We start from the raw sequence: 12,500 nt of genomic DNA on the forward strand, positions 1-12,500 counted from the left end.
AGCTCCAAAAACAAACATCTCACTTGATGCCCAAAATAAACATAGTAATAAAAGTGGAGTGTAGTTCCTTTATAGCAAAGGAACGAATTGTGCACTCATAAGGACTTTAACTGCAAAGCAAAGACCCCCACCAAACAAGAGGAGACATGTTATACTGACATGCACAGTCATTAAAGACGTGGGAGGCCTTAAGAATACTAAAGCATACACACATGGACACCCTCTTAACTTAGGGTCAAAGAACAAGAAGCAGTAATGTAGTGCTTCACCTCTAACTGTGTGTGATGATGTCTCTGTCCCTCAGGCTGCGGATAAGGAGCGAGCGCTGGAGGAAACCAAGAGCTACACCACGCAGTCTCTGGCCAGCGTGGCGTACCTCATCAACACGCTGGCCAACAACGTGCTGCAGATGCTGGACATCCAGGCCTCGCAGCTGCGCCGCATGGAGAGCTCCATCAACCACATCTCTCAGGTCCGAATGCACCACATGCTCCGCTGCCTTTATACTCACTGAAACTCACCTCGTGCACAGCCAATGAGCTGGGCTCCTTTAAGGGTTTAACATTAAAACAACATTTACCAAGGTTCTGTCCCTGGGTTTTTTAAACTGCGCTGGTTCTGCCACTTCTAAAAAAGCCCTTCATTGATTCCTCCATTCTTAACAATGTTAGACCTATTGCCAAAGAACTGTAGCAGAACCATAAAGTTGTAGAGTAAATAATAGTACTGAAACGGCTCCTCTCAAAGCTTTTAATGACTTTATGTCCATCCTGGTTTTACTTGATCGCAGCGGTAATTACAGTTCAAAGTCTCAAAGATGCTACAACTACTGGATGAATGTGAAGTGTGTTGTTAAAGGAGGATGAGAGTGTAGTTAAGGAGCACTATTGGAGTGACTCGATGGTTATTGGACTCAGGATTCATTCATTTGGATTCCCGCTGTACGAAGAAGAATATACATTTCTGTCTTTATATGCATTTAATACGAACTTGAATTTGTATTCAAATTAATTAATCAATTATGTTTTATATTTTAATGTAGAGACGAGGCTTTTAGTGACAATCATATATTGCTTTACAATTATATTTTTAAAAATTCATTTAAAAAAAACTATAAATATGATATTTGGCCTCAAATCATCTGAGGCCTGCCCCCTAGGTCGGGAACCCCTGATCTAGGAGGACACCAAAAGCCTCCCAGACGATGGGTTTCGCTCTTGAGGAAGTGTTATTGAAAATGCTGTATTCTCCGTAGAGAGCTTCACCTCAGCCATTCAGAATGTGGCGCGCTCAGCAGCAGACTGATGGTTATGATTATGCACGGTCCCGCGGGGGAGAGGTCTGAGGATTCAAACATTAAACTAAATTATTATTATTTTAATATATTTATTATGCAACACCCGCAACCCGACCATCTTTGTTTTACCCAGAATCGAACCCGGAAAAAAAGCGTTTGAAAAAATACCACCTGCGGAATGTTTTGCGGTGACCCGTCGATGCAGGATTCTGCCCCAAGGGTCTGTGCTGGGGCCACTTCTCTTCTCTGTTTACATGCTCCCTCTCTGCACATCATCCGTAAAGACAACATCAGTGGTCATTTGTATGCAGATGACACCCCTCCCTAACACTGGTAATCTCATCAACTGCCTCCGGGATATCAACAAGTGGGTTTCACAAAACTTCCTGCAGCTAAATGCGGACAAAACTGAAGTTATGATCATGGGTCACGTTGATGCTGCCGTCACCCAAACGTCTCCCAGTCTTGCTTCTCTTTCACAGTCATTGGATATCCAAAGAGTCTTTAACTCATGAGTGCAGAAGTCTTGGGCTCATTTTCAACCATCAACTCAGTTTAGACAAACATGTCAATTCAAAGCTTCATGCTTTCATCACGTCAGAAGCACACGGATCAAACTGTCAACAATGCTGCACTGATATGATTAGACTGAGATGAGGGTTAAACTGAACGGCCTCAGACTCCGGGAAGTTATATTTATATACTCTCTGAAAGCCTCCATCTGGGACTCGAAGAAGAAGAAGAAGAGACTCGTGTTTATATCAGCCGGTGGGAGAAACAAAAGCGTCTGTAGGTGAAGCATGAGTCTTACACAACACTCTGCACCACACACACACACACACACACACACACACACACACACACACACACACACACACACACACACACACACACACACACACACATACACACACACACACACACACACACACACACACACACACACACACACACACACACACACCACACACACACCTCACATGCGCACACCAACACCTCACACACACACACACACACACACACACACACACACACACACACACACACACACACACACACACACACACACACACACACACACACACACACACACACACACACACACACACACACACACACACACACACACACACACACACACACATGAACACTAACAGTACATTCACTGATTGTATTTAAAGAGTTCCTGTTCAGCTCAGAGTGATGTTCCCTCTCCTCTAGTGTGTGTGTGGGTCGCTCTGCATGTGATGGTCTGCTTATGGCCTTATTAAGACATATTTACATTTCCCACTACTCTGTACTTCTACTCCATTACATTAGAACCACACATTGTTCTTTATATCCCACTGCAGGTGTTATTACTTATAGCTATTAGATACTGTTTCAGATATAAATACACACTTCTGTACTTCATCAAAAGCACACACAGTTTCACTTGTAACGTATTATTGTTAGACCTGAGCTTCAGTGAAGGATCCTCTCAGGCTCTGTAGAGTCATTGTGTTTCACCAGCTGGAGGAGAAGCTGTGTCTCCATGCAGTAACATGGACACACAGAGTACTTGAAGGAGTACGGCGAGTTGTCGGCGCTGCAGGCTTCTGAAATGATAACGAGATGTTATTTCAGTGCATAATCACAGCTCTCAGTCACATCTGCTCTGTGGGCGAGCCCCTCATTTACTCCCTTCTGCAACAAGAGGGCTTCCTGCCTCCAAGCTCTCATTCTGCTTCCTTCTAACGTGGCCTTTCCTACGGAGGAATTAAAGCTTGATATTTAATCTGAATTACAGACATTCAAAACTGAGACGATTCAACCTTCTGGAGGACGAGTGTTTCATAACACCTTTCTAATCCCCCCTTAATTTTAAAGGTCACCTATTGTTCTCCATGTCTCTTCTACATCAACATGTGTCCCCTCTTCTTCATGTCTCTTCTACATCAACATGTGTCCCCTCTTCTCCATGTCTCTTCTACATCAACATGTGTCCCCTCTTCTTCATGTCTCTTCTACATCAACATGTGTCCCCTCTTCTCCATGTCTCTCCTACATCAACATGTGTCCCCTCTTCTCCATGTCTCTCCTACATCAACATGTGTCCCCTCTTCTTCATGTCTCTCCTACATCAACATGTGTCCCCTCTTCCTCATGTCTCTTCTACATCAACATGTGTCCCCTCTTCTTCATGTCTCTCCTACATCAACATGTGTCCCCTCTTCTCCATGTCTCTCCTACATCAACATGTGTCCCCTCTTCTTCATGTCTCTTCTACATCAACATGTGTCCCCTCTTCTTCATGTCTCTCCTACATCAACATGTGTCCCCTCTTCTCCATGTCTCTTCTACATCAACATGTGTCCCCTCTTCTTCATGTCTCTTCTACATCAACATGTGTCCCCTCTTCTTCATGTCTCTTCTACATCAACATGTGTCCCCTCTTCTTCATGTCTCTTCTACATCAACATGTGTCCCCTCTTCTTCATGTCTCTTCTACATCAACATGTGTCCCCTCTTCTTCATGTCTCTTCTACATCAACATGTGTCCCCTCTTCTTCATGTCTCTTCTACATCAACATGTGTCCCCTCTTCTTCATGTCTCTTCTACATCAACATGTGTCCCCTCTTCTTCATGTCTCTCCTACATCAACATGTGTCCCCTCTTCTCCATGTCTCTTCTACATCAACATGTGTCCCCTCTTCCTCATGTCTCTCCTACATCAACATGTGTCCCCTCTTCTCCATGTCTCTCCTACATCAACATGTGTCCCCTCTTCTTCATGTCTCTTCTACATCAACATGTGTCCCCTCTTCTTCATGTCTCTTCTACATCAACATGTGTCCCCTCTTCTTCATGTCTCTTCTACATCAACATGTGTCCCCTCTTCTTCATGTCTCTTCTACATCAACATGTGTCCCCTCTTCTTCATGTCTCTCCTACATCAACATGTGTCCCCTCTTCTCCATGTCTCTTCTACATCAACATGTGTCCCCTCTTCCTCATGTCTCTCCTACATCAACATGTGTCCCCTCTTCTCCATGTCTCTCCTACATCAACATGTGTCCCCTCTTCTTCATGTCTCTTCTACATCAACATGTGTCCCCTCTTCTTCATGTCTCTTCTACATCAACATGTGTCCCCTCTTCTTCATGTCTCTTCTACATCAACATGTGTCCCCTCTTCTTCATGTCTCTCCTACATCAACATGTGTCCCCTCTTCTCCATGTCTCTTCTACATCAACATGTGTCCCCTCTTCTTCATGTCTCTTCTACATCAACATGTGTCCTCTCTTCTTCATGTCTCTTCTACATTAACATGTGTCCCCTCTTCTACATGTCTCTTCTACATCAACATGTGTCCCCTCTTCTTCATGTCTCTTCTACATCAACATGTGTCCCCTCTTCTTCATGTCTCTTCATCAACATGTGTCCCCTCTTCTTCATGTCTCTTCTACATCAACATGTGTCCCCTCTTCTTCATGTCTCTTCTACATCAACATGTGTCCCCTCTTCTTCATGTCTCTTCTACATCAACATGTGTCCCCTCTTCTTCATGTCTCTTCTACATCAACATGTGTCCCCTCTTCTTCATGTCTCTTCTACATCAACATGTGTCCCCTCTTCTTCATGTCTCTTCTTCATCAACATGTGTCCCCTCTTCTTCATGTCTCTTCTACATCAACATGTGTCCCCTCGTCTCCATGTCTCTTCTACATCAACATGTGTCCCCTCTTCTTCATGTCTCTTCTACATCAACATGTGTCCCCTCTTCTCCATGTCTCTTCTACATCAACATGTGTCCCCTCTTCTTCATGTCTCTTCTACATCAACATGTGTCCCCTCTTCTTCATGTCTCTTCTACATCAACATGTGTCCCCTCTTCTTCATGTCTCTTCTACATCAACATGTGTCCCCTCTTCTTCATGTCTCTTCTACATCAACATGTGTCCCCTCTTCTTCATGTCTCTTCTACATCAACATGTGTCCCCTCTGTGGAAAGAGACCCTGAAAGTTTCAGGAACAAAGATTCTCTCTCTTTTTGATCCATTTCTATAAAAACCTGTCTGAAAATGAGCTGCTCAGATTTTGGCCACTTGATGATGTCATAACAATGTTTTGTCTTGAGTAACCATTAGCCAATCAGCAACCAAGGTAACCCCCCCCCCCCCCCCCCCCCCCCCACCTTATCACCTGAATCTCCTCCTAGAGCACCATTGAGTTCTTTGTAACCAAATGTCTCTCAGAGGGGCGTGGGGAGGGGCTCCTTATTTTCATCTAAAGTAACAGACAGAGAATCAGCACTTTGGAAACAGGGCTGAAACAGAGGGGATTATGGGTAATGCTGCAATGATCTGTTTGGTGTTTCAGCCAATCAGAGACAGGCTCTGGATATATCTGAGACCTGTGATATATTGATGAAGAAGAGGATGATAGGGGAGCTTTAAGACCTTTACCGTTTTAGTACATTTGTGTATAGATAAAACGTAAACATGGTTTCACTGTATCTTTAGACAAATCCTGAAATACTCATTATTTTTCCATAATTAGTATTAAAAAAGTTATGTGAGGTATATTCTTTGGCGGTATATTGGAAAGTCTCAAAGTAATCATTGACATTGATCTTAACCAAATGCCTAACATACATATATATATTATTAATTGACATTAACTGCATAATTCAAATTAGATTTTTTTATTGCAGATTATTATTGTTTATGTATATATTAATACCTTTGTTTTTATTTTCATTTCTTTATTGAACATTCTTACTTGAACTTCCTACATTTATATAAAAAGCCATATTTGTATTCAATTTCTCCTTGTTTTTATATTGATCTTTTCTTGTGGGTGAAATGAATCTTAAAGTGTTTTCCGAGTTGCAGATCTTTAATCTAGCTGGCCCTGATTATAACGCAGGTTTTGATGCATCTCAATGAGCACGACACTCTCTAGTATCTGCAGCGTGAGGAACGTGTGAAGATAACTCCCGCAGTGCTCACGTTTTCAGACTGTTACTCAGAGGGGTCTTTGAGAGAGATTTATAAATAGATATAGAAAACATTAAAGGTGGGGTAGGTCATTCACTTCAGAAACACTTTTTATTCCATGGAATGCTCTTAACGTCCCGAGAGCAATGAATATCTGAAGTGGAATCTGGAGTGGTCATCTGTGGAAGTCGTGGCGCTGTAAAAAGCACGACCAATCATCTGAGCCGGCTAAAGTAACTGGATGGCCTACCTGCCTGTCAGCCTTCCATCTGTGCACAAACTGATCTCTGCCCTCATTGGTCATGTGTGTGTTGGTGTGTGTTGGAGGAGGGGCTCTGTGAGGAAGTCTGAAGGAAAAGGCAGATTTTTTTCGGTTGTGTATTTTCAAATTCTAGATCACTCGAGCTGCTTTCTCCGTTCTTTAAGTAATGATTCTAATCTTGGTGTTAACGCTTCATAAGCTTTTATGAAGAAACCCAGTCTCACGGCATTTTGTGTCATAGTCACGAAATCACAGTAATCTATTGATTCGTGTTCACCATCACGATTTCCCCTTTTTTTCGTGTCACACAGAACGACTTTAAGAGCAATGTATTTCTATTGGTAGTGTGTTTCATGCCTGCGTCTTTCTGTCCGGTCGGGTCTTTGAAGACCGGAAGCTGTGGGGTTCATAAAAACATCTTCTTACTCAATATCAAGCCTCGATTATTGTTTTTATTTTCAATCGTATAATGTCAGACTTTTGTTTCCGTCAGTGAGGAAAATAAATGGCTCTCAGCCTCAGAATACTGACATCTGTATTTTATAAATCTTTTTTTCCTTCTAATTTGTTATTATTTGGAGCAGGCACGAAACATACAGAAATACATTACTTTTAAAATCGTTCTGTGTGACACGAAAAAAATGGGAATATCGTGTTAGTGAACACGAATCAATAGATTACATTCGTGACTATGACACGAAATGCCGTGAGACCGGGTTGAATTCTGAACATTTTTCAACATTTCTGAAAAACATTGGAATACAGAAACACGGCAAAATTCACGAAGAACGTCCAAGTTTTATATATTTTAAGTGTGTTGTTTTAATGTAGTCTACCCTGTAGAGTGTCTTTGAGTTCATTGAAAAGCACTCGTTACATAAATGTATTATTATTGTTAAACTTGCCCCATGAGTAAAATCCATGAAATCCACTCTTACTCTCCACCCTTCCAGACGGTTGACATCCACAAAGAGAAGGTGGCTCGGCGGGAGATCGGCATCCTGACGACCAATAAGAACACGACACGCTCTCATAAGATCGTCGCTCCGTCCAATCCGGAGAGGCCGGTGCGCTTCATCAGGAAACCCATCGACTTCAACGTGCTCGACGACATCGGGCACGGAGTCAAGGTGGGAGGAAAGCTGGGAAAACAGATAAAAATCAGGTTTTTAGTGAAGTAGAAAACGGTCGAGTCAGTAGTGACGAACAGAGCCCAGACTCAGGCTCATATGTTTTGCAGCCTTTACAAACTCAGCAGAATTGATATTTGTTAAGTTTTTAATAGCAACACTAAGGCAGGTTCTCACTAAGATACGCTTTAATAAGTCAACTACCACAGTAGCGTGCCGAAAAACAGGCATGGTACATAGAGTGAACAAATATATATACTGTATGTTGACCGTGAAAGAAAATCTCTAGACTATCTGACAAATAAAAAGCACCTTTGTGTTTTTTTAAACCAATCATCTCTCAGAGGGGCGTGGCCAGCAGCAGCTCATTAGCTTTTCAAGTAACAGACATGGGGTGTTTCTCAATGTCGAGGAAGGCTGCTCCAGAGCCACTATTTCAAGCATGCTACGTCATCGAGTGCCGCCGAAGGACTGTTCCAATGTCCAGCATACTTGGAATTCCACCGAGCCCGGAGTACTTCGTTTGGAGACATTTCGAGGCTGCACATGTGTAGACTCCGCGGTCTTAAAATCCCCACAATGCTTTGCGCACGGACCAATTTCCCCAAATCTTTGATGGAAAATGTAAGGCGGGGCCTCTCATATGACGCACACCTGCACACTTGCTCGCCTGTTCCACTCTTCGTTTTCCGAATGCTAGGAAGCATTCTTACCTCGCTTCTGAAGCAAGACGCTCAGAAGACATGTGCTACCAAGCCAGCATCCTCGCGATTGAGAAACACCCGGTGGCCGTTTCTCAATCTCGAGGATGCTGGCTTGGTAGTCGCATACTTCCAAGTCACTTCCTTCAGAAACGAAGCAAGTATACTTCCAAGCCACGGCTTCGGAAAACAAAGAAGAATGGAACAGGCTAACAAGTGTGCCACTCTCTCTAACGGTTTCAACATAAATTGTACCGAAAATAAATACCTCACGATGTCTATCTAATTATGAACTTGCTTTACTTTCACGGAACACATTTTTGGTGATAACAAATTTAACAAAGCAACATATTTACCAACACATGTTCTACGCCACTACATACTTAGATTTCAATGTGTGCTGCGTCGGTTCAGCCATTCTCCGCAAAGGGTTTTTGAAATTGATCCGTGCACAAAGCATTGTGGGGATTTGAAGGACGCGAAGTCTACCCATGTGCAGCCTCGAAATTACCCCCAAACCAAGGACGCGGCCTCGGTGGAATTCCAAGTATGCTGGAGATTGGAACAGTCCTTCGGCGGCACTCGATGATGTAGCATCCTTGAAATATTGGCTTGTTGTTTAATAAGCAACGATTGTGTCACAATTACATTTTAGACGTTGTTTACTAAATCCTGACTGTAACTAGCTTTACATGAGAAGATCTGAAGAAGGGCTCTGAACGTTATGGCTGATTGACCTCTTCCACTGTGTGTGTGTTTGACCTCTTCCACTGTGTGTGTTTGACCTCTTCCACTGTGTGTGTGACCTCTCCCACTGTGTGTGATTGAGCTCTCCCACTGTGTGTGTGTGTGTGTGACCTCTTCCACTGTGTGTGTGTGACCTCTTCCACTGTGTGTGTGACCTCTTCCACTGTGTGTGTTTGACCTCTTCCACTGTGTGTGTGTTTGACCTCTTCCACTGTGTGTGTGTTTGACCTCTTCCACTGTGTGTGTGTTTGACCTCTTCCACTGTGTCTGTGTTTGACCTCTTCCACTGTGTGTGTTTGACCTCTTCCACTGTGTGTGTGTTTGACCTCTTCCACTGTGTGTGTGTTTGACCTCTTCCACTGTGTGTGTGTTTGACCTCTTCCACTGTGTGTGTTTGACCTCTTCCACTGTGTGTGTGTGTGTGTGTGTGTGTTTGACCTCTTCCACTGTGTGTGTGTTTGACCTCTTCCACTGTGTGTGTGTTTGACCTCTTCCACTGTGTGTGTGTTTGACCTCTTCCACTGTGTGTGTGTTTGACCTCTTCCACTGTGTGTGTTTGACCTCTTCCACTGTGTGTGTGTGACCTCTTCCACTGTGTGTGTTTGACCTCTTCCACTGTGTCTGTGTTTGACCTCTTCCACTGTGTGTGTGTGTTTGACCTCTTCCACTGTGTGTGTGTGTGTGTGTGTGTGTGTTTGACCTCTTCCACTGTGTGTGTGTTTGACCTCTTCCACTGTGTGTGTGTTTGACCTCTTCCACTGTGTGTGTTTGACCTCTTCCACTGTGTGTGTTTGACCTCTTCCACTGTGTGTGTGTTTGACCTCTTCCACTGTGTGTGTTTGACCTCTTCCACTGTGTGTGTTTGACCTCTTCCACTGTGTGTGTGTGTGTGTGTGTGTGTGACCTCTTCCACTGTGTGTGTGTTTGACCTCTTCCACTGTGTGTGTGTGTTTGACCTCTTCCACTGTGTGTGTTTGACCTCTTCCACTGTGTGTGTGTGTGTGTGTGTGTGTGTGTGACCTCTTCCACTGTGTGTGTGTTTGACCTCTTCCACTGTGTGTGTGTGTGTGACCTCTTCCACTGTGTGTGTGTGTGTGTGTGTGTGTGTGACCTCTTCCACTGTGTGTGTGTTTGACCTCTTCCACTGTGTGTGTGTGTGTGACCTCTTCCACTGTGTGTGTTTGACCTCTTCCACTGTGTGTGTGTGTGACCTCTTCCACTGTGTGTGTGACCTCTTCCACTGTGTGTGTGTGTGACCTCTTCCACTGTGTGTGTGTGTGACCTCTTCCACTGTGTGTGTGTGTGACCTCTTCCACTGTGTGTGTGTGTGACCTCTTCCACTGTGTGTGTGTGTGACCTCTTCCACTGTGTGTGTTAATGTGTCCGATCCACAGGAGTGTGAAGCGCTTCAGTGAAGAATGAAAAATGAATGATCTAGTCTTTCTGATTTATTTAAACACACTATGACATGTTCTCTCTCTCTCTATTCTCTCTCTCTATTCTCTCTCTCTCTCTCTATTCTCTCTCTCTCTATTCTCTCTCTCTCTCTCTCTCCCTATTCTCTCTCTCTATTCTCTCTCTCTCTCTCTATTCTCTCTCTCTATTCTCTCTCTCTCTATTCTCTCTCTCTCTATTCTCTCTCTCTCTCTCTCTATTCTCTCTCTCTCTCTATTCTCTCTCTCTCTCTCTCCCTATTCTCTCTCTCTATTCTCTCTCTCTCTCTCTATTCTCTCTCTCTATTCTCTCTCTCTCTATTCTCTCTCTCTCTATTCTCTCTCTCTCTCTCTCTCCCTATTCTCTCTCTCTATTCTCTCTCTCTCTATTCTCTCTCTCTCTCTCTCTCTCTCTCTCTCTCTCTTAGTTCTAATATTTTTCTGTCTGCATGCAGCTTTTACACCGACACTAACCTCTAGAAACTTCTCTTCTTCTTCTTCTTCTCCTTCTTCCTCCTGTTGTTGTTGTTGTTGTTGCTCTCGCTGCTCAGTGGTTGTTGAGATTCAAGGTAAGGACACACACCTTCAAACACACCTGGACAATACACCTCCTATACTGCATGTAACGGAGGGAGGAAGACTTCCACGATTACATTAGATAAGAAGTACTTTGCACTAAGAGCAGAAAGTTAGTTTCTAAAGTTTATATTTCAATACATGGAAATAAAACAGTGTAGAGCATGTAGCAGGAGTTATCTACACGTCCTGATTTATTTAGACACACCATGACATTGTGTTCCTGTCCTCTCTGCTCCAAGGCTCTAAGATGAGGCCTTAGTTAAACCCTGTCTGTCTTTGTCTTTATTAGGATCCCCATTGGCACTAGCATGAGCATTGGCTATTCTTCCTGGGTCCTCACACACTCAAAACATACAACACAATTAAAACAAAACAAAACAAAATTCAAACAAAGCAAAACAGCTCATAATTGCATGGAATTTAAAGTGAAATGAAGTGAAAACTAAAATGGTCATCCAATTATCGCCATCCTAAGGCCAAACAAAAGTAAATACAAATAAGTTTACATCATAATATATACATACATAGCCACAGGCACAGTTCAAATTTACTTTATAATACTTAAATAATTTTTTAGCAACCTTTTGAAATGTACTTGAGAATGTTCCTGAATGATGTGAACCGGTAAAGAGTTCCAGCTGATCATGGCTCTGTACTGTTTTCTGTCCCTGATTTAGATTTGGGTAATACAAACCTTCCTTCTATTGTATGTCGTGTTTGATAGTTATGTTGTGCATATTGCGCTATAAACCTTTGTGATAATATATCTGGTGAGTGAGTCACTGTAATATTTCTGACAAAATGTAATAAAATATAAGTTGACCTCAGTCTGACAGTTAACCATTTCAGTGCCTCTGGTTCTGTAGGAGCACTGCAGTGCACATCGGGCTGCCTTATTTTGTGCTACTTGTAGTTTGTTTAAATCTTTTTCAGCAGCACTAGACCATATAACCAAACAATAATCAAGCTGCGACAGAACCAAAGCATCCAAAACTTGTCTACTGACATCCATTGGCAAATATTTTGCAATTATTTTTACAACTGACACACCCCTTCCCATTTTACAGACAACATTATCTATTTGTTTAGACCAAGATCATTTATGATCCAGGGTTATACCTAGCAATTTTGTCTCCTTGACCTGTTCAATTTCAATATGGTTTAAATGTAGTTGCAATTTTGGTTCACCTGTTAACTGATGATTTGATCCTATTAATAACGATTTTGTTTTTCCCGCATTAAGTACCAACTTATTATTTATGACCCACTCTGATATCAGTAGTAGATCTTTATTCATAAGATTTGTCAACTCTCTTGTAGTTGATGCTGCATAATATATTGTTGAGTCATCTGCATACATTACAATTT

At 42.7% G+C, this 12,500-nt stretch overlaps 1 protein-coding gene across 5 annotated transcripts in view; it reads left to right on the top strand.

Annotated features, from left to right (window-relative positions):
- Window positions 1–12,500, top strand: part of LOC307028973 (abl interactor 2-like) — a 38,674-nt gene that overhangs the window by 11,748 nt on the left and 14,426 nt on the right. For 3 of the 5 annotated variants that reach the window (XM_079664421.1, XM_079664423.1, XM_079664425.1), the window contains exons 2-4: window positions 305–472; window positions 7,496–7,672; window positions 11,105–11,122. In XM_079664421.1, the coding sequence (XP_079520547.1) occupies window positions 305–472; window positions 7,496–7,672; window positions 11,105–11,122 (363 nt within the window). The remainder of the gene's footprint in view (window positions 1–304; window positions 473–7,495; window positions 7,673–11,104; window positions 11,123–12,500) is intronic. The other 2 variants (XM_079664422.1, XM_079664424.1) reach the window with 1 other exon arrangement.

The sequence above is a fragment of the Notothenia rossii genome (assembly GCF_949606895.1).
Source record: "Notothenia rossii genome assembly, chromosome: 2".
Taxonomy (NCBI): domain Eukaryota; kingdom Metazoa; phylum Chordata; class Actinopteri; order Perciformes; family Nototheniidae; genus Notothenia; species Notothenia rossii.